Source organism: Protopterus annectens, chromosome 8.part0, assembly GCF_019279795.1.
Source record: "Protopterus annectens isolate FY-2018-M chromosome 8.part0, PAN1.0, whole genome shotgun sequence".
Lineage (NCBI taxonomy): Eukaryota > Metazoa > Chordata > Ceratodontiformes > Protopteridae > Protopterus > Protopterus annectens.
The window spans coordinates 592,617,389-592,641,171 of NC_056741.1; the positions used below are offsets into that span (position 1 = coordinate 592,617,389).

Genomic DNA, 23,783 nt, shown 5'->3' on the forward strand with positions numbered 1-23,783 from the left:
ACAGAGTTCAGAATCACAATAAATATTTTAAAACAACATTGCGGGACAGTCTCAAATACAGAAAACATCTAAACTAATTTTTACTATATTCCTGTCTATATCTACGAGAGATTACTGTACCCTGATGACTTACTATTAGCAAGGCAAGTGCTGATGAGAGGATGTTTCCAGTTCCAAAGACAAATACAAAATGCACAGTCTCTGAGAGAGTTCCCAAATTAATATCAAAACATTACTGCTGGGTCAGCTGGATGACATCACTATTTGTCACCTGCCTTCAGTTCCCAGGCTAACAGATACCAACAGAATTTTAGCATCTCTGTATGAGAGGTACATATCTCTCAGAAGTCTGTCTAGAACTAGAAGTCTTAAAACAGTTAAACTCTTTTACATTTTAAACCTAGCAATTATTTCTGTTTTAAGACAATAGAAAGAAACCTCTAGCTGTAGGCATCTGTCTCCTTCAGTAAAGCTGAGAGATGAACACAATCGTAAAACAATTCACTTATTTTCTTAGAGTTTGCAAGTTAACTCTGTTCTTTTCCAGTAGGGTACACTGCGGTTACATTCTTGAAGCTCAGTACAGAATATACAGTTCAACAAACACTTCTGCACCAGTAGTTTAATATACACATAACATATACTTCTCTTACATTTGAAAGACAAGCCTATGGATCACATTAATATTCACAAATAACATAATTATTTACAAAATTCCAGATAGCTGGGCTGGCAGTGTCACATTTTTATATAAATCATAGCAACATTTCAAGTGACAATTATTTACAAAATTCCAGCTAGCTGGGCTGGCAGCATTTTGATTTGTCACAACCACATCCAACTGGTAAACATCTTGTCAAAGTACCTAAAGAAGCCCAAGTTGCAGCTGCATACATCATCCATGGAGGCACTCTTGAAAACGGCTTGTAAGTTCGCTACAAGTCACAGTGGAGTCGGCCCTTGGCTCAACTGGCAATACACCAGACCAAACACTTGAGGAAATCAGGCTCTGCTCACGATACAACCGAAGTTTATTAAATCCACAAAAAATACATAAAGCTTTTTTGTGGATTTAATAAACTTCGGTTGTATCGTGAGCAGAGCCTGATTTCCTCAAGTGTTTGGTCTGGTGGATAGTTCGTATTTTACACTTGCGTTCCAGTTTACTTGGTTTTCGTTTCAACTGGCAATACCTTATTTGTTGTAACAAAATCGGATACAGATTGACAGTCACTTTAAATTGAATTTGGAAGCTCTTTTTCATATCTTGTGCAACTAGCTAAGTGGACAACTGCATACCGTATATCCCTCTGAAAGTTTAGATAAGGTGGTTTAACCCACAAGGCCTGAAGCTCAGAAAGTTTTGCTGAAATAACAGCTACCAAGAAGACATCTAAGAAAAACATTTTAACTTTGCTGTATAAGCTGGTTCAAATGAGAGTAGAAGGTCAAAAACAGATAACATAGTAGGACCCCCCCCCCCATAAGCAATCAATATTCTGGGGGAAAAAAGGATTTATAAGCCTTCAGGAAGCCAAGGAAGAATTTCAAAACTTTATTAGAGATATCAGCCATATGAATTTGAGCAATAACTATAAGAACCAGAGCTGAAAAGGGACCCAACTTTTAATCTGATGCCAAATATTAAAAAGGCATGCATTTCTTTCTTTACGTTTTCTGGGCATTGGGTTTTTGGGTGGAAACAAGGATATGTATGGCCCTATCATGAGTAAGATTCATCCCTGGACATCAATGGAACTGGAAATATCTAGTAGCTAACAACATGCAGGCCTGGGTAAGGTTTGACAAACAAATTACTCAGCAAGGTCTTGATGGGTCTCAAACTTAAAACTTCTCCAGAAGGTAAGGCCAAAGCAAGAAGAAACAGATCTCTTGCAGTCAAAAAGAATCTAAGAGACTGACCCTGGCCTTGCTCAATTATGCTCTCTCTATAAATCTTGGACTGCAAGGAAGGGAGAAAATATGTAGAGACCTGGAGATGACTTCTGAACTAAGGTGTACCTGGGCTGCTGTCCTGGAAGGGGAATCAAAAGTTGCTGCACTGGCCTGGTCAGGAAAACAAAAAGGTTGCATTCATGCTTCTTCTATTGGCAGACGACAAGACTTCACTACAGTGCATGTGAAGGAACACTTATTTTTTAAAGAAAAAACTTTACTTAAATATCACAAACCACACTGACAATTGTAATCACAAATGTTACACATCACATATAATCTTCTGTACAGTCACTGTCAATCGAACATTACATAGGTCATTCAATTCCTATCTTCTCTTAAACCTCATTCCTCCTCCAAAATATCTGAGGTATTAATTAGCAAACATCTGCTACGTCTGTCTGCTAGGCATAGGTTCATACTAGGCTATCTGCCCTAGGGCATTTATAAGCCTAGCCAGAGTGTATTTGGCTTTCGCCACCCTTTTTAAAATAATTTTGCTATGCCCTTTTTCGAGGTTAGTATACTGTGCCTCTGATAACAGTGACACAGAAGTGATACCCGGGGTAAACCTACGATCTCCCATCCACTCATCAAGATTCCTCTTGGAGAGTCAATGAGGGAATCTGCCTAACCTGGACTGGGATTTTATTCCAGAGTGAAGGGAGCCTCTGGGTTATGAATCTGTCCCTCCAGCATGTCCTATTTATTTCAGTGCTTAGGTTCAAGTCTCTGGAGCGCGTAGCTCTATGGGATTTGGATTTTCTGAGGCTGCATGTCCATTAATTCCGGGTTGGACATGGCTTTACACGTCAGGCACAGATTGCCTCTGAGCAGGCGGTATGCCACTGAGTAGAGCTGGAGTTTCTTTAACCGGGCAGCATATGGCATCTGTTTGAGCCCTTTGATCCTCTTGGTGAGGTACTTTTGGGGTCTTTCTAGTTGCTGCAGGTGTCTGGTAAGGTACATCCCAAAAGGGGCATTGTCCTCAATTATGGGCCTGATGAGGGATGAGTAAAGAGGCACGATGACCTCCACCGATCTAGATGTGAATCCCTTCATGATTAGGTGGGCTATATAAAATGTTTTTCTAACCAGTTTGGCCACATGGTTGCCAAATGAGAGATTGCTATCAACTTGGGTCCCCAGGTCCCGATTACCACCTATTTGGTAATTTGTGGGCACTTTGTTTTTGCCAAAGGGGATGACTATACACTTTTTGGCATTTAGCTTGAGGCCATGGCTCTGGCAGCTACCAGAAACTTGGTCAAAGGCATGTCTCATTCCCAAACTTCATCAACATCTGGATAAGAGAGGCAGGACTGAGTCCCCCTTGTTTGATGGTATACCAAACCACAATGCAATCATCTCTAAAGGAAAGAAATCCTGAAATGCCTTCCGAGTAAAAAGGGCGACATCTCCAGGTTGATATGTAGGTTGGCCTCGTTTTGTCGCCAAGTACCTTAGACTGTCAGGATTGATAACACCCTCCCAACCTTAAGGCTGAAGCATCTACAGTTACAATAACTTGGGGCACGAGATTTGGAAAGAGCTGCCCAGAGAAAGATTGAAGTCAATAAGCCAATACCTCCTGGTGACTGACATGTTTTAGAAATTGCAGTATGGTCTGACATATGGCTCAAACACTGCTCCAGAGTCCTCATGGTCCATTGGAGGGACTTTCCTATGACACACTAGGAAAGGCAAGAGAAATAAAGTGGATTCATTGAGTCACCACTCAGACATGTGACTGCAGACAAAGAGGAGGACTGGAAAAGTTTGGATACAACCTGCAAAACGGGAGTGAAAACTGGCCCTGTAAAGAAGAATTTCCAGAAAGTCTTGTAAAGAAGATCATTTGTAAGATTCTGCAAAATACATAGTTTTCCTATAGACTAGATTTGCTGAAGTAGAGAATCAGCTAGTAACAACTTCTGTAAGGCCAGAGAGGCAAAAAACCAGCTGCCCAGGTATAAGAAGGTAATGATGCTTTGCAGCCACTGGTTCGCTGCAACCACAGCTATTCACTAAGTATACAACCTTGAGGGCAGAGGATAGTCTAAAAAGGAAGAGGCTGAAACTGGTAATGACTGACACTGACTTAGTATAGGAAGCTCCTTGACCCTTTCTGATCGTGACACATAAATATGCATCTTGGAGGCACAGAGAGCTCATCCAATTTGCTCTAGACAGGAATGGAAGAAAAGACTGCACTATGACCACCTGGAACTCCTGTTTAGGCACTAAATTATTTAGGCCACTTAGGGAATGGGCCTGCTATCCTTGGTCTTCTTGGATGTTAAAAAGAACGTGGAGTAGAAGCCACACCCTCTATGGTCTGGTATGACCTCCTGGACAGCTCTATTTTGGAGGAGGCTTGGTGCTTCTAGCAGCCTGCCCTGTGTTGGAGGGGTAGGATACTGGAAAGTGGAAAGGAGTGAAGCTAGAGTGGGAGAGGAAGGGAATCACACACCTTCCGGACATTATGCTTAATATCCACCAGTAACATGCAAAAATCCTATGCTAGCAGATGGAGGAACAGATGGCTTACAAATGCCCCCTTAAAGCAGTTGGACGAGGATTCAGGGAGTCTGGTGCTGCTGCTTCTTGTGGACTGGGGAGCTATAAAACCCTTCACAGGGTTGTGAATTGTTACTGTTTGGGGTTATATGCAATGGAAGCCACCATGGCAGCACTTTTATTTTTCCACTACCTATTTTAAGCTTTGTTTGTTACTGTCCACATCTGAAACATTTCTGGCAATGCCCCATGTAGAAGCTATGTGCTGCCATAAACTTTCACTCACTTTCTTTGACCTTCAGTTTTGCCTTAATCCGAAGTCCAAAAAGGTAAGAAACACATAATACAGTATTAAGAATGGATGCCAAGAAATTTTCTAATGAGACATGGTGGGATACAGTTACTCTGCCACTAGTTATTCTCACATCATCCGCTGTCTCATGGGCAAGGTGCTCGAGATTTTTCACAGTATAAAGAATAGCTGCCCAAGTGGAGAGCTTCACACACAGCCCTTTACTAGGGAATATTTTTCCAGTATGTTAGACATCTTGTAAATAATGCTCCACTCGAATCTCAGCATCTCCTTTCAGTAACTAAGAATCGGAGTCAAAGCATCAGGTTCCTTAAACACTTCATTTGAGACCAGTACCATGATGTTGACTGTAATGGAAGGACCCAAAAAGGCAACAGCAGCAATCTGATTGCCTCCTACAGAATTTTCTCTGAATCAAAAGAGGGAGAATTTTAGCTAACCCTTCTTTTGCATCAGTCACAGAATCTCTTGAAACTTGGGGACATCAAGGGGTATGGGGGAGTCACCCTTACCTACGGTATCTGTATCTGGCTAGGAAGACTCCAACAGAATCCATGTGCTGCTTCTTGCACATCACCGTGGCAAGTCTCCTCAGTGGGACGCTATACTCCAGCTCAAAATCTCTGCTTTGCTTACAGGACTGATCTTCATAAATGCCAGTGCTGACAGGAGACTGGCACCAGCCTCTAGCACTGGGCCACTTGCTGGTAGCAGTGTTAATCATGGCCCCTGACAGTGCTGACACCAATGTTCACTGGTCCAAGGACAAGGAACTCCAACATTAAAAGTGACACTGAAGAGACTGTTACTGATTACTGGGCTACAGTTTGTGATTCCAGAGCTGTGAACATGAGATGGAGCTGATGCCAAATACACCAACTCCAATGATGGCACAAGAAAGGAAGAAACAAATCTCCATGGTGTTGGAGTCTGCATGGAACTGCGTAACCTTGACAAAATCAGTGCCAGCAGATGCAATGATTAACAGACCTACAAGAAATAATGAGGTGAAAAGACCTGGCATAAAGGGGACTTAGATAGGGAAGTACAGGGAAGGCCCATCTTGGATTCAAAAGAAGTGATCTCTCTTGTGACAACTGTATAGACTTTGGAATGTCTGTCTACAACCACATGCACATCCCACTTAGAGACCAGAGCCTTAACAGTGGATTCCCTTTCCTCCCTTCTGCAAACCTTTAAGGGAGGACAGGAAAACTAACTTGTCTATGGCTTTAGAAGGCTCTTTTGAGATGCAGACATACAGGGCTCCTTGGCATCCTCTCCAGGCAATAAACCTTTCATAATAAACTTATTTTTCCAATTTAATGTCTTCTTACCATCAAAGTTACTGCAAATCTCTCAGTCATCTTTTTCAGGTGACCAGCACTCAAGCACACAACGCATTTCACGTCTGTCCTCTAAGCAAACACTTCATACTCACAGAACCTGCAATTTTGGGAATCAAAAGCCTTATCCATAATTAGTGTGAAAGTACTATTCACACCAAAAAGCCACAGCCAAATACAGTGAAAAATCACTGGAAATATATACTGCCTTTTTAATAGATGTTCTCAAAACCTACAATAGAAACAAAAATGATTAAAACAAACAAGCTACCCCTAAGAGGAATAACTATGAAGAAAAACAGAAATCTCTCACCAAAAGAACCTTGGATCAAAATACACACATGACCTATTAAAGAAGAAACCAAACCTGCACCAAACAGGACTAAAGCAAATCCCAAGTAAAGTACAGAACACAGCTTGAGAAGCCTGGGGAAATTTTTATCTTCCCAATGCATGAGCAGCAAACAAGACCTGGAAAAAATGGTGATTTTCACAGGCTCAGTAAAAGGGGAGGAGTTGAAGCTAAAGGAAAGTTTTACTGTTGCCAAGCAGATATGATTGCTGATGTTTCACATTCCTAGTAGTCTAAAGAAGGCTAAACTACAACACATTAGGTCAACACATTACTCTTACAACAGGTCAACCAAAATAGCAAAACAAAATGATTTTTCAGACTTCTGAAAAATAAACAGCTCTTTACAAACACAACAATAATTACGGACTATTTTAGAAGGCCAAATCACAAAGAGGAAAGTAAAGGCTGTCACACAGATGATCCATGACCCATCAGAATCTGTGGCAGTCCGACAAAATGGTTTGCATTTCCACCAATCAACTTTTATCAATAACACAGCAGCAAAGAAATTCACTGAGACAACAAGAGCATTTCCTGATACATTCCTGTTGTAACTCTACATTTCCACAAATGCTCATTTTTAACGGTCTCCTGAACCTTGGACACGTGCACACAGCTGAGTACTTCAAAACTGCAACTCCTCATGCCTCTATAGTTTGGCAGGGAGTCAAATGCTTTACTGGTCCATTATCTCAGAAGCAGCTACCACTCTACTTGCTCTTGACTCACTGGATTTCATCAGTGGCTTCCTACAGCACAGCTCTTATTTCTGCCAAAGACTTCTGTCAGTGATAAAAAAAAAAAAAAAAAAAAATAATCAGAAAATATTGTATGGCACCATAACTGAAGCACCTTTGTGTTCCTTTTTTCTATGGTCCCATCACTGCTCAAGTGGTCTTCAATTTTGCTTTTGTTTATAAAGAACTCCCATTTTTAATTTATACAAATGTTTAGAAATTTTAATACCATAACAGGAATGGACTGCATTTCTAAGTCAGGATACAACTTAAGATCATGAAGTTAGTACTGTGTCCTTTTTTGATGCTTACCAAGAGTGTACTTCTCGCCACCCAAATGCACCCATAGCTATCTTTTTTGTTGTTCATATGGAATTGCCTCTATTGGTAACTTAGAAGTTTACTTAAATTTTTTTTTACCACCACCATTGCTCCTACTACTGCGGTGGTGGTGTTGCGGTAGCGTTGTCGCCTCACAGTGAGACTTTGCACGTTCGATTCTCAGAGCGTCTTCTGTGTGTCGACATGCGTGAATGGGCATTCCTTCGCTGAAGGTCGTGCATTAGGCACGGCAAACCAGCACGTAAAACTCTACTGCCAATCATTAGCAGACCGAATTTCTGCTGTGGCGACCCCTAACCGGGAAAAGCCAAAAGACAGTTTTTACCACCATTGCTCCTACTAATGGGAACACCTAGGTGTCTTTATACCACATTGCTCTCTCTCTGCCTGCATATCCTGGCATTTTATAACTTCTCTCAGTATGCTGGATGCTATTCGTCACTAGGTATACTTATTTTGATAATCAATGCTCTTTTGCTCTTTTTCCTTTAACTACAGTATCTGCTTTTTTTCCTTCTATAAGTACTGAATGACACTATGTAATTAGCACTTCTGCATTTTCTGTAATTCTTTGTGGTTCATGACTTGAATGCTTCTCAGACAACATGCGGTAGTGTTTGTACAATCCATAATCTAACCATCTATCTATAATAAAGGGGCTTCCAGTGTACAGACCCTTCATCCATAACTATATCACAATTAAGGTGATATGCATCTACTTCTATTTCTGTCCTACAGAACCTATATTTCATCCATAAAGTATATCACAATCAAGGTGATATGCAACTACTTCTATTTCTGTACTACAGGACATAAATTTATCTGTATTTCACACTTATAAATGAGCATCTACTTAAGTCCACGGTCTCAAATTGTCATTATTAACCTTTCATCTTTTGGTTTACATTTTCTTTCCCTTAATGACTCCTGTATCACATCTTGATCAGCATGGGGATGTTCATGCAGTTTCATATATTTACCAATACATTTGTGAGCTTTCTAATTCTCTCTCCTTTTTAGCTGGTCATGATCCTTATACTCTTTCCTTCTTTTGTTTTTGGCACTTTCTGTTGCTGTTTTATGTCCACTTCAGGCTTGATTTCCATACCTGCTCCTTTCTTAAATGCTTCTGCCAGTCTCAGCAAAGATACCATCTTAACAACTTGCTGCCTTTATGGTGTACAGTCTTCAACATGTTTGGATCCGATGAAGTATGCAAATACATATTAGTTCACAGACATAAGACCTGTACAAAGTCAAATTTCAAGGAGACCCATACCTACTCTAGACAAAGGGTTATATAATGTTGATATACACTACTATTTATACATCTGGCAAACATGAATCATTTTTTTCTTGCTTACCTGTCCCACTGATGCAACAGTTTTAGGGGCCAGCCAATCATGTCAAAGCTGCAAGTTAGAACATGAAGTGCAAGGTGTTTTACAGCTTGATCTTTAGTCTTAACTGTCAAACAAGTTTTCAAACGCATAGATGTCTCCATGTCTCAAAAACTTTATAGGGAGGGTCCATCTGGCTGATGGTCTATAACTTTCTACAGCTTTGAATCAATTTTCAAATTGATGTTGTTCTGTAAGCAAATATCTCTGTTTTGATATTAGCTAAAGGCCTGCCGACCTATTTTTAAACCTTGCCAGATATACTGATTTATATGCTAACTGTGGCTAGCCATTTTTAAACAGCATTAATTCAGTATAATAAAGCAGTTAGGGACTCTAATTTTTAAGGCTTCTGTTGACACAACAGTGGCTGCTGTTTATACAATCATAAAAGAAAGAAAGCAATATTATACCCACGCTTTACAATGTCACAAGATAAGAAAGGCTGGAAAACATGCAGCACTAAAATAACATTTCTTCTGGTTTATACAGGTGACCATCTAGATTAATATCCTTAATTTAAGATACTGATATTTTTAAGCAAAACAAAACATCTGGAAAACATAAAAATGGTAGTTCTTTCTTTCATTTGCAGAGTAACAAACTGAAGTTTTTCCGTTAGCATCTGCTTTAGCTGAAGACAACCAGCCTACAACTGCAAGGAATTAAACATGAGGTCAGAATTGCGTGTTCCCAGTGAAATCTAGGAGGTATAAATATAATTTGCTTTTAATGGGATGATGAAAAGCACTTCAGTGAAACAGCGTACTCTATGTACAATGCAATTAACTCTTAAAGGGATATTAGCAAGCAGTTTAGTGAAAAAAAGTAAGAAATGAGATTTGAAATGGTTAGTAATGCATAATTATACAAAAACCTGCCCTCCATCAGCCTTGGTATTATGTTTGTTTGTGTCTTTCGGCTTTTCCCGGTTAGGGGTCGCCACAGTGGAACTCCGGTCTGCTAATGATTGGCAGTAGATTTTTATGTACTGGCTTGCCGGGCCTAACGCACAACCTTCAACGAAGGAATGCCCAAATGCATTAAATATAACAATGCAATTTTTCAGGTTAATCAGTGCATTTTTTCTTAAGGCTGAACATTGTTTACTGAAAGCAATCAATTAGTTTTTTTCACATGAGAGGAGAACAGAGATGAGACAATAGCCCATAACAATTTTTATTTATTTATTTAACATTTGTTTACCAGGATAGTCCTACTGGACACTAGGTGTCCATTTTCAGGGAAGTCCTGGGGAGAAAAGCTCCACAAGGTTACAGAGTGATTTAGTAAGATAGTTAAAGTTTAACACTGTTTAGCAATAGCTTAAACAATTTAACAATAGTTTAAAAAGTTTGACAAGTTTAGAAAAAAACGTGATCTCAAAACATTTGTAGGTAAGTGTTGAGAAAAAGTTTTAAAACACATTATTAGTTGTCTCTTTCTCCCATCTAGCAAAATGAATATGCTATTTGCTGAAGTGTTGGTAAGAAAAAGTCATTGAACCATGTTTATTAAAGATGGGCTTTATCTATGACAGATGTAAGTTTGCTTATGAACTTGAATAACACCTGTTTTCTATACTTCTGAATAAGAGTTAATTTACTGAGGCAGGCTCTGGAAAATTCCAGCTACCACTGTGGTTTTGAGGTAAACGTTCTACACCAGCTGTGGTTTTGAGGTAAAACATTCTTTTCTGAGGTAAATTGTGATCCTAGATGTTTTTCATAGCCAACTGTCAATTGTTAGAAATGTAACAAAAGCTATTTTGGCTAGTAACAGGAAAGTATAAAAGTTGATGTCAGTAACCAAGCTGATCAGATTGAGATCATCTTGACCAACATGTTGCTGTAATCTGGTTAGCAGTTGATAAAGGAAATTTTCACCACCTGAAACAGATGCGACTCGCTTGAATTTTTTCTTCTGACAGTAAGCATAAGTACAGTATATATACAACTGACTTCATAAAAATAAAAGTATACTAGATATTTACACTGCGCTCAATCTTAGGTAGAGTGTAAGACTGTGGAAATGTGTTCTACAGGTTGGCTATAGGTAATAGGCTGGAAGAGGTGGGTTCAGGGAGGATCATTCCAGTTACATAGATGGTTTTCATAAAGGTGCGATTTAAGGAGTTTTTTTGAATGCGGTAGTCTGGTTTTGTAGCCTAAGGTGTGGAGGTAGGGTGTTCCATATTTCTGCAACTTCATACGGGAATAGAGAATCCCCTGAGCTGTTTTTACATGGAATGACTTCTATTAGGACTTAGTTACTGGATCACAGTTCCCTATTGGTACTATGGTTTAGTAGGCCTGTTAAGGCAGAATTTTTAACAGGGTGGTACAGTACTTGATAGGTCTGTTGAGTTGGTGATAGTGAAGTAAGTTTGGAAATTCTAACCAGTGTAGTTTATGCAGGGATTTGGCAGTGGTCAGAGTGTGATTTATCATTGGTTGCAAACCTAGCTATTTTGTTGTAAGATGTTGAAAGTTAAAGTCGGTTTTATTTAGATTTGTTAATACTGGGGATGCATAGAGCAGGGTTGACAGTAGTTGAGTTCTGGCTATGTCAGTTCTGGATTCAGGGGTTAAGAATTTGTTGCTGTGATAGAGACATCCTAGCTTTTTGTGGACTTTGGAGACGGTTAGGGATATGTGTTTATTATACTTCAGTTGGTGGTCAATTGTAAGTCCTAGTAGTTTGGGCTTAAAAACAGGAGTTATGAGAGTCTTACTGGCTGAGAGAATGGAGAAGGTGGGGTCAATAGTCTTTGTTGGGTTGAAAAGCAGTAGTTGTGTTTTTTGGGGTTCAGCATTAGCTGAAAATTATTTAGCCAGTTTTCTATTTCTAACAAGAATTCTTGGGCTCGGGTTTGCAGCAGTTGGATGATGGGTGCAGAGCAGATAAGGGTAGTGTCAGCTGGGTTTTGGATAAGGTCGGCTTTTCTGGTTGCTAAGTGGAGTTGGTAAAGACATTTAATAGAAAGGGGCCAAGTATGGAACCTTGAGATACGCCACATTTGACTGGGAGAGGGGAGATAGGGTGTTGAGCTATTTGACAGATTGGGAATGGCTGCCTAGGTAACTACTGAACCACTGTAATGTTGAATTATCAAGGTTGAGTCCGGACAGGGAGGATAGTAGTTTATTGTGGGGAAACTGCTGAATGCTTTCAATAGATCTAAGAAGGTGGCAGAAACAAGTTTCTCTTGGTTTCTGTATGCACTTATGGTACTGGTGAAGTTAATTTGGGGAGTGATGGTGCTATGGACAGGTCGAAATCCGTGCTGAGAGAGTAGGTTGCTGGAGAGTAGATGGGAGACGAGTTGGTGATGGATACACCTTTCTAGGATTTTTGATAGGGGTGAAAGGATTGGGGCAGTAGTTGGACAGGTCAGTGGACGGGCCGCCCTTGTGTAGGGGGATGATGTATGAGATTTCCATAAGGATGGAACATAGTTTTCATTGATGGATCTAGTTATTAGTATTGGGATTAGGAAGGCTATGGCCCTAGATGCAAGCTGGAGGAATTCGGCTGGGAGATTGTCGACAGCAAAGGTGGTTGGTTTGAGTTTAGTTAGGAGTTTTTGGATGGTTAATGTAGATACTGGTTTGAGTGAGAAGGGGGTGGTATTTGACTGGGCTTTGATGGTTGGTGGGGGGGGGTTTGTATCATTTATGAGTTTTAGTACGGATGAGGTGAAATAGTTGTTAAAGCTGGATGCTATGTCAAGGTTGGTGCCTTCTGTGTATGGTGGTTTTTCCAGGTTGGAGGTTGTTGTTCACTGCAGCCCAGAATTTTTGTGGGTTGTTACTATATCTATTTTGTAGGGGTAAGCTAGTGCTTTTGTCTATTCTAACCTGCTTTTTTACCTTATTTCTAAGTAGGTCTGTCTGGTTGTGGGTGTTTTAAGTTGTCGCCAGGATTTCCATGCTTTGCCCCTTTGTTTTAATAAGGCCTCTGTGCTTTTAAGTAACCAAGGGATAGTATTACTACATGCTCTAATTGTTTTTATTGGCGCTAGTTTGTTTAGGATTGTTAGGAATGTGGAATTAAAAGGATTCTACTGCCTTGTCCAGGGGAGGGTTTTGGTGGGAGCCCAGTTGTACGATTTTGATGTTTCTGTGAATAGGTCTGAGGGGAAGCTTTTGTGTGAACAGGTTTGTAGTAGGGAGGGTGGGTTGTTACATTTGAGTCTAAGGAGAAAGGCTGGGTTATAGTCATTGAGAGAACTGGGTAGTGTACCACATTGGTGGGCACTGTTGGCTTGGTTAGTGAGGATCCAATCTAATATGTATTCTCTTTTGGTGGCTTTATTTATGCGGGTGGGGGTTTGGATGAGTTGAGTAAAGTTATATAGGTTAATGTGGTTTCTGGTGTTAGGGAGTGGGTAGAGTTCCAGTCAATGTTAACATCGCCTAGCACTACGGTTTCATAAGGAAGGGAGTGGGAAGCCCAGAGGAGTATGGATTCTAGGGTGTTTATGTTGTCACCTGGTGGGACATACATATATACCTAGCAAGTTTAGATGTCTGTGTTGGTTTAGGAGGAGTGTGGCTAGTGTAGTCTCAGCATTACTGAAGTTTGTGGGTTTCCTTTAAGAGTTGGGTCTTTAGGTTAGATTTGTACAGTAGGGCAATACCTCCACCTCTTTTGTGTGGTCTTTCTACTCTTAGAATGTTATAACCGGGTGGAGTTATAGAGTTGTCTTTGACATGGGGTTGAAGCAAAGCCTCTGTTATGAGCATTATGTCAGGGTTATATATAGAGATAGCTGAGTGCAGTTCTTCTATTTTGTTCATGATACTAGGGATGTTCAGATTTATTATTAGTAGGTCAGTGCATTTGCGCTTCAAGTGAAGGGTGGCTGTTAACTGCGTTTATGGGTGTAGATACAGGGCCTGCGTTGGGGTGGATGTCACCTCCTAGTAGTAATTGAGATGCTATGTTGGAGAGGGTTTTAAGGTAGGAAACTAGTAGCCAGTGATATCTGTAGCTAGGCTGGTTTTTAGTTTCCGGGATGTGGTGTACTGGTGGGATGGTTAGGTGGAGGGATGGTCTATGGTTGATTAGGGGTGTGTCTAAGTGTTTGAGGGGGCCTGATGTGGTAAGGGTGGGGAATTTAATGTAGTTGAGATGGGAGAGTGAATAATGACGGTAGGTACTGGAGGAGATTAAGTGGAGGGCTATAGATGAGAAAAATCGTAGCAGAGAAGGGTGGTGCTGGATGTGGGTCATGCTGACAAAGTGCATTGGTTGTAGGAAGAAGGGGAATGGGGGATGTTCAGTAAATGGTAAGGGTGGGCAGTGGGTGTGGTTGACTTTGGTTGGGTGTTGGTGACAATTCATGTCAATGTGAACACAGGATGCAACACGCACATTAGCAAAGTTAGCCTTACTTTTAGAATAGGTAATAGCTGTGGGTGCAACGATCATTTTGGGGTAACTGCTCCTATTTGAAAAGGATAGACTTACTTTTTGCAAAGTGAATATAGTTGGGTGTTCCTGCTGTGATTTAAAACCTGTAGACTTTCTTGAAAATGTATTTCTTTATTGTTAAGTGCTTTTACTAGAGTAAGAAGTCTGAGAAATGTAGCATGGGTTAAAACAGAGATGAAAAGAAGCAAATGCATGCAGTATCAGCCTGCCAGTGCGTGAATGAGTTGCAAGATGGAAACGTATTCAAAAGAACAGTCATGTTTAATATGTGGGAGTGATAGCTACTTAGAATAATTGGGGGGGGGGGTTCAGGAGGGGGATGAACGGTTTCCCGGTGTACACCAAGGAAGACTCCAAATACTGCGGTGGTGGTGCTGCGGTAGCATTGTTGCCTCACAGTAAGACGTTGTCCTGTTCGATTCTCAGCTAGAGCGTCTTGTGTGTGGAGACATGTGTGAATGGGTGCACCTTCGTTGAAGGTTGTGCGTCAGGGTCGGCAACCCGGCACGTAAAAATCTACTGCCAATCATTAGTGGACCGGAGTTCCGCTGTGGTGACCCCTAACCAGGAAAAGCCAAAAGATGCAACAACAACCAAGGAAGACTCCAATCACTACCTAATCTGATTTTGACAGACGTTTGTCATCACAATGGGGAACTCATTGGATGTGGCAGATAAGATCACTGTACCACCATTGTCCACTGCAGAACCCTCATGTGGTACCTCACTAGGGGAACTATCAGATGACAACAGCCATGTGTGCTAACAGTCTGAGAATAACAGAAGCCAGGGGTTTTGAGGAAGGAAAAAGCTAGACCCAGACAGGGCTGATACTCTGAAGACTGTTAGTCTTGTAATCTGAGAAACTGTATCCAAGTGGCAGCATACGAACAGTATCATTTGCATAAGAAGAAGGCTGGAATTCTGAGTAAAGTACTCCTGGCCCAGACTGAAGATGCTCTTATGGAGGTAATCAGGGGCCAATAATCCAGGTAAGGAAAGACCGGGAATCCCTGCAGCCTAAGCCATGCTGCTACAACTGCCATGCACTTGGTGAATCCAGGAGGTGGTGGTGAGACCAAAGGGCAGCTCACAGAATTGGTCACGATTGTCTCCCAGTCTGAAGCACAGAAACCTCCTGGAACACCCTGAGACATTTATATGAAGGCAAGCATCCCTGAGGTCAATTGAGTACATTCAGTTGTCCTTCAACAGACACAGAATGGACTGTACCATGACCACCCTGGAGATTGATTGAGCACAACCTTTCGTCCTTCCTCAAGAGAGGCAGGCTGGACTGTACCATGACCATACGGAACTTGGTCTGTTTAACAAAACAATTCAATCTACTCAAATCCAAAACTGGCCTAAGGTCCTTGTTCTTTGGAACCAAACTGTCGAATCCAACCCTAAGGGAGGAAATGCAACCATTTCCAATGACCTCAGAACCACAGAGCCAAGGGGAAGAAACCAATTTAATGGAGCCAACACTTTGGGTCGACGACCCCAAGGTGAGGGAGTAAGTCCTAACTACATCTGTGCCTGTAAAGAAGGACTGCATCAGCTATTCCAATTCCACAGGTATTAGACTTCTGACCAACCAGGACTACTGAGCCAACGAAGCCACCAAAGGAGGCTTGCCTACTGGATGAAGGCTCCAATGGCTGTATCCAAACAGAAGCTTGGATATGGGGTGGAGACTGGGATTACTCTGGCAAGGATTCCAGCAGGGCAGAAGAGAAGAAAGGGGAAAATGGTCCTACCTGATGATGCACCCTTGGACAAGAAAGGGTTAGAGGGACACAGCAGGAGATGGAGCCTTCCCCTCAAACTGCAACAAAAGGGATCAGCACCAGGTTTCAGAGCAGACTGTGCCATAACCATCAGGGGGAAAGGAGGCAAAGGTCTTAGGACCTATGGATCTCGCACACCAGAAGAAGAGGAGGGGGCCAATCATTTTCAGTCTCCCTTGGATGCTTTGTGGTCCTTGGAGACCTGCTTATAAGCCCGATAAAACTTCTCTCTCCCTCCAGATGAAGCAGAAGATGAATCTGTGGCTGAAAAAAATTATTTTCAGGACAAACTTAGCACTTCTCTCATTGATGCCATGGGTGCAGAAGCCCTTGAAAATGACACAAGGATTCGAGATGGGCAGCCTTCCACCACAGGATATGCACCTATCATAGGCATTCTGTGACATGAGCTTATGACCATAAGTTATACACTTTTTAAACCACCTTCCCCGTGACTCAGACATCTAACCACTGAAAACCAGCAAGGGGTAGAGGATAAAGTGACTTAGACTGCACTCTACAAAAAAATTTGAAAAAAGAATATACTGTGGTGGGGCAATTAACCAAGCTGTTGCCCAGGAATGGTGGCAAACGAGATCTGAGGTAATCTTGGTCAGGGATTATAGGTAGAGGAGACGGAGCTCGGCAGGCTGAAGTCTTTGGTATACAGCCAGTCTCTGATGAGTCTCGGATCTAATAACCCAAAGGGTTGAATCCAGATGGAAAAGACACTGGAACTACTATTATGAAGCTTAGAAGAATTTTGGGAGAAATAATGAACTTTCAAGCAGGGAACATTTATGGGTGAAGTACTAAAACCTGATTGGAAACAGTGAGGCTGCATCAGGAAGACATTGAAGAGAAAACATAAGAGAGGGTATACTTCTGAAGAAATATGAGAACATTTGATAGGGAAGATGTGAATTCAGGACTCAGTAGCAGGAACTCAGAATTTAATTATACCCCAGCATACAGTAATTGCGATAGACTGGACATAATTTATATTTCACAGTAGCACATGTATTTACTCGAAAGCTCGGAGACTCGTGCACCAATAAAAACTAAGGTAAAGATGCATGATAAAGATGTTAAAAATAAGACACTGGTTCTTTCCTATTTATATGTAAAATAGAGACAGAAATTTAAGGAAAGAGTAGAATATGCGATTCCAGGGTTAAGGAAGGTATAAATTACTTTAAACAAGGCACCCAATGAGTGAGGAAAAAAATGAAAATGGACTTTAAAAGCATATTAGAAATTCAGGACTCAGTAGCAGGAACTCAGAATTGAATTATACCCCAGCATACAGTAATTGCGATAGACTGGACATAATTTATATTCCACAGCAACACATGTATTTACTCGAAAGCTCGGAGACTTGTGCACCAATAAAAACTAAGGTAAAGATGCGTGATAAAGATGTTAAAAATCAGACACTGGTTCTTTCCTATTTATATGTAAAATAGAGAGAGAAATTTAAGGAACGCATAGAATATGTGATTACAGGGTTGTTGAGGAAGGAAAACTTACTTTAAACAGGGCACCCAATGAGTGGGGAAAAAAATGAAAATGGACTTTAAAAGCATTTTAGAAATAAGAGACAGACACGAGAAAGAACCAACGGGAATTATTTAGACGGGTTGATAGAGGTTAAGTATCACAGAAAGGAATTCTCACAAAAGAAGAAAAGCAACTGCAGAGTGCTAAAAGAAAAATAAAGTATTTGGACAATATGCATGACTTTAGAAAGGTTACTATTAAACAACTATTTTTGATAACTAACAAACGAAAAACCAAACAGCTAAACTAAAAATAAAAATGCCAGGCAGCAGCAACCAGATGAGAAACAGCACAGACTGTTTATTCCAGATATTCAAAGTGAGCGCTTTCGGCTGCAATAATATACAGCCTTCCTCAGACAAAATACAAGGCCCCAGCATTACACTGGGCTTAAATACTAATTCAATCCACTTCAGCTGACCCAAACAATTAGCAAATTAACAGATTGACAAATGAACAAGTACATAGAGCTTTAAATAATTAAGATTACCCCTACACATTTCATTATATAAATATATAACTAAATAAAAACATTAGTATAATATCAGATAAAATAGGATAAAACACATTGATTTAAATTAAATATATATTTACAAGCCACTCAACATGCATACAAGTATAAATATATATGTATGTGTATGTGTATACTATACTTATATTTAGATTTAAATGTGGATATGACTATAAAAAACCACCAACCATATAATTTAATAACCTTACTAAGAAGGCATTGTTGCCTACTAATTTATTTTATTTTATTTATTTATTTATTTATTTATTTTACATTTGTTAACCGGGCTGGTCTATCTGGATACATATCCGTTTTCAGTAGAGGAAATTTATCTACGTAAGGCTTTTAATTTTAAAATACACTTAATAGAGGCAACATCATTTAGCCCTGGTGGAAACTGTGCAGATCTTCTAACTTGCCAGAACAGCTCCTGCTCTTTTAAATGGAGCTGCCAGGGCCCGCCTCTAATATCAGTATTTACCTGATGGATAACAGAAAATAGGAAACTGTGTTCTGGATATTCAAGAATATGCCTAGCTAATGCGTTTGTCAAGTCATTCCTTCCTATGGCATATAAATGTTCATAAATTCGCTTTCTCAGTTTCCTCTCTGTTTTGCCAATGTAAAAGGAAGGACATTTTTCACAAACAGCGACATAAACCACCCCACTTGACTCGCAGTTAAAGTTTCCTTGGATGGAAATATTTAATTTATTAATATTAATTTTACTACAAGCTACAACATATTTACACTGGCTACACATTCCACATTTTCTCATACCAAATATTTTTTGTTTACTAGAATCTCTACTTTTTTCCACAATTGCCTTTAAGTTGGGACCCCTTCTATATGCAGAAGTTGGATGCGTGCCCAAAGTTTTAGCTAATGCTCTATCTTCCAAAATATTCCAATTTTTAGCCAATATATCCCTAATTGCCTGGATGTCAATGCTATATGTGAACAAAAAAGTAATACTGTTTGATACCAAATCATTATTATTATTTGTACCCAACTTAGTCAACCTATCCAATAATCCACCTCCCAACAATGGCTTAAAGTGACCACTTTTGTCTTTTGGTCTGCACTTCCTCTTGTAACTGTTTTATTAGATTATATGGAGAGCCTCCACACAGGAACATTTTACCTATATTATCACATTCTCTAAGAAAGTCAGCCTCCTCTGATGATATCCTGGCAGCCCTAACAAGCTGTCCTTTAACCACACTTCTTTTTTGATGGATAGGGTGACAACTTGAAAAGTGAAGTTAACTATTAGAATGAGTTAGTTTTCTATGGATAAAAGATTTAAACTTGTTGTTAACCCTATCTTTAGATATAGTTACATCTAAGAAATGCATTTCTTCCATAGTCATAGAGTATGTAAACTCCAAAAAGTCAGTCATCATTGAAATGCTGTCTATGAAGTCAGAAATTAGATCTGGTGAACCATTCCAAATAAAACGCATATCATCTTGGTATCTTGTATACCAAGTGACATGTTGTTGATATAATTCATTATTAAACAAAAATTCACGTTCCTAGAATGCCATTACACTATTAGCAAAGCTACATCCGCATGGTGACCCCATGGCGATTCCAGTATTTTGTAAATAAAATTGATTCTTAAACATTAAAAAATTATTTGATAAAACAATTTCCAGAAGGGTCTCCACAACATACATCTGTACAGAAGTAGCATTTTTAGTAAGCATAAAATTCCTGGTCCAATCTATACCAAGTTGGTGTGGAATTACAGTGTATAGGTCTTTTACATCTACTACCAGAAACACATACTCTGAATTATATTCAATTTTACTAAAATTTTCCAAGTAGTCCCAGGAATCTTTGCATATCTGGGGTTCCCCTTGTAACATCGGCTTAAGTATCCCATCCACATATTTCGCACAAGCATAAGTAATAGATCCTCTCCCAACAACTATAGGCCGAAATGGGGGATCTACTAAATTTTTATGAATCTTCGTTGTGCCAAATATAGCGGGAATTTTTGGAGCTGGCATGGATAGAAAGTGAAAGATGTTACAATCAATACTACCTTCCAAAAATAAATCATCCAAGATACCCCTAATTTTCCTATAGGCACCACTTATCTCATTAAGACTGGAAATCGAGTATGTGTCAGACTGCAGGTGGTTTAACATCTTTTTATCATACAAATATTCATCCATGAATACCAGCCCCCCTCCCTTGTCTGGTTTCATGACTCTAACCTTACAGTCAGATAACAAAGCAATAAATTCCAGTTCATTCCTAGAGATGTTACTTGTTTTTTTGTTACTTACAGCAGAACAATAATTATTAAGCTTAGATCTTAAATCAATTTCACAGACTTTTTCAAATAAATTCAAAATGCAATTCAATGGCAGATTAAACACACTTGATACTCTCAAAGTGTTACAAAGGGCAGGTGTGTTACCTAGAGAAACTGCTAAATTCAGTTTCCTAACTAATAATTTTAGGTCTATAATAGTTTTAACCAAATCGCCCCTTCTGTCAGGGACAAAAGACAGCCCTTTCGAAAAAAATTCAACAACTGGTTGGTCAACAGTCAAAACTGTGTAGTTGTAAATTTTAAAATCACAGTTTTGGCTTGTGAGAACTGTAGGTCCCATTATTGGAGGAAGCATCATCTCCTCCGTTGATTCCGTCTCTTCCTCCTCTGTGGTTGACCCCCGTAGTTGGACCTGGTGTTGTTGTTCATATGTCTGTTGTTGTCCCTGAAAAAATCCTGATTACTATCATTTTGTTCTTGTGTATAGTTCGGATTTTGGTTATTGGTATTGTTGTTACCACTGTTAGTATTAGAGTTATTGTTGGTTTGGTTGCGAATACGTTCGCTCCTACGAACTACAGTTTGCTCTTGATTTTCAATGTTATCAGTAGGGGTAGCTACCTGATTGTCAGCCTCTCTATTAAATGAATTATTCCCTATTGGTGGTGGAGGGGGATAGGCTTTATTATTTTTATAGTCAAAGAGGTCTCTATCCATTTTACGTTTTTTATTATTAGCCATTTTACTCATAGATGCCTCTATACTAGAAAAAATCCTTAAATAATCATATTTATACCGTGAAAAGTCACTATCCTGCGTTAATCCAGTCTCCAGTACTTCAAGTTCATCTATGAGTACTGTAATTTCACAGTTATAAAAATTGATTAAAGCTGACAAAAAGTCAAAGCCATGTGTATCAAAAAGGGCTAACAACTCTTTGTGAAATACTGAATTGTTCACTAACCCTGCAGGATAGCGCCATTGACGTAGTCCCTTAGGAACCACTTTTTTAGATATACATTCTTGCAAATAGGCGACTTCTAGTTGCAGTTTCTTGCATTTAAACAGTTTTTGATCAAACATGTTAAGTTTGTCCACAAAATTACTCACCGCTCTTTCTTGGTCTACTACGTTTCCATTATGGTTCACTGAGACTCCAAAAAATCTTTCTTACTCACAAAAGATGCCATAGAAGGTATGGTGGTTAAAGTATTGCCATCATTTAAAATCCTTGGCGACTGATGTCCTCGTTCTTGTGTGGCTTCCCCACTAGCCCTATGAACGCTAGCGTTAATATTGGGATGTTCAGGTGTTCTATTACTGAGCTGAAGTGGCAATGGATTTCCTTGACATGTTACAGAAGTGTAGCTACAACAGAATCCTTCCTAGCATCATCGGGGGCTCCAGAAGCAATCCTAGAGGCATTAGCCTCCACTTTTTGTGATAAATCCTCCACTCTTGTTAGTAGAAGATTAATCAGAATAGTTAGGTTACTCGGCTCTTTTCCTTCATTAGCTTTACTAGTAGCGTTGATTGTTAGATGAACTAGTGTCTCGCTCTTCATCCTGCAAGAAAAGCGATTGGGTAGCAGTCCTATTATGCCCATTCTCCATGCAAGGCGTAGCGTTGCTGCTAGGCATATCGAAGTGAAACCAACAAACAAAAAAACAAACAGCTAAACTAAAAATTTTTGATAACTGTACAGCGAATTTTGTGTAGCGCAATGACTTTGGTAACAAAGCAGAAAGACCTGAACACAGGAAGCCTATATCAATTAAAAAAGAGAGATCATAGAAAGGTATTTCAGAAATTGTATCAAAATGTGTAGAATGCAAAGGGGATAAACAAAAACAAAGGCACAGAAGTACCCACGGAAGACTTAGTTATGTCAAGGTTAGAGCAAGATGGCTCAACAATTAATAGCTTAGTAGTGTGGATGATACATGAAGGGTCAGCTCCTCTCCAATAAGCTGTTTAAAGAGAGGAATAAGGCAGGGATGACTTCTCTGTTAGTTAATAAATCCAGAAAAGGAAATGTTGATGATGTGAAAGAGATGGACTGAGGCACCTGCAGGGTAGCGTGACCTTTGAATGGCTCTTTGGTGTAAAAAAGAGAGAGGAAGGAAAAGGCTAAAAGTTTTTCTTCTTCTTGTTCTCTTGTATGGTTAATTTGCTAATGAGTATACTGATTATTAGCCTCCTTCATACTACACATTACTTGTATTGTAGCTTAGGGCTTTCGGGAAAACGACCTGTATTCAATGTTAAACACTTTACCTTGACATGAATCAAAGTTGATTTCATAACTTCTAGTTACATAATCGAACCAATCTCCAAGTTTTTTTCTCCTGACTGTATATAAGTTACAAATATGTTATCGCTTTGAAAACTCTTGTTTTATCTTGTATTCTGTTTTCTACCCAGGCCTCCATTGAAAATGGGCTCATTTCAGCCCAGTGGACTTTCCTGGTCAACAAAAGCAAGCAAATAAATAAATAAATGACACATTTGTTTGGCTTACTAAGTTTTGTAAGTTTTGTAAGTGATCACTTAACGTCAGCTTGTAAACATTTTTTTTAATGCAACAATCTGAGTTACCACATTAATCAACATTTTTATACATTTACTGTGCTGGCATTAAGCATGGCATTGCAGAAGGTTTAATTAAAAAAATATGTTTATTCTGTAACCACTTAATTCACTGCTGCCTTTGAAACAAAGCATTCAGACAGTTTACAATCTGTTCAACTTTGTCTGTTAAAGTAGAATTTGCCAGTTGTTGCCCCTATAAACGGACAGGTAGGGTGGCTATTCTCTCCACACCAACCTTTCTACAACTCTACTGTGTGCCACTACCTTTTCATAATACTGGTAATTTGGGCCGCAGCAGTACCTGAAAAAGATCACACTGACATTATAAACACTCAGGTTAAAAAAAATGGAACACAGAAGAAAATAAATGAAAGAATAAAGCTTAACAACTTTAGTGTACACTTAAAGGTGAATACTTTACTTACCCAGTACTGCGTGCTGGTCATGAGATTCCTCTAACTCCTTCAAACACTCCCCAAGCATGTCCCAGAGTTCATCAAGACTCAGCTGCTCACTTAGCAAGGGTAACTCAGGGGGCTTCTCCTCTTTTTCCTTCTCTATGGCAGCCTGGGAGCTCTCAGACGCTAAGGAAATACAAGTAGGAGAAAAAAAAACAGTAAGGAGAAAGA

At 39.7% G+C, this 23,783-nt stretch overlaps 1 protein-coding gene across 1 annotated transcript in view; it reads right to left on the minus strand.

The window, feature by feature from the left end:
• HUWE1 (HECT, UBA and WWE domain containing E3 ubiquitin protein ligase 1) overlaps nt 1-23,783 on the minus strand; it is a gene marked incomplete in the record, with an annotated part of 5,008,559 nt that overhangs the window by 228,617 nt on the left and 4,756,159 nt on the right. Inside the window, 1 exon segment of the mRNA XM_044079288.1 lies at nt 23,580-23,738. Within this exon segment, the coding sequence (XP_043935223.1) occupies nt 23,580-23,738 (159 nt within the window).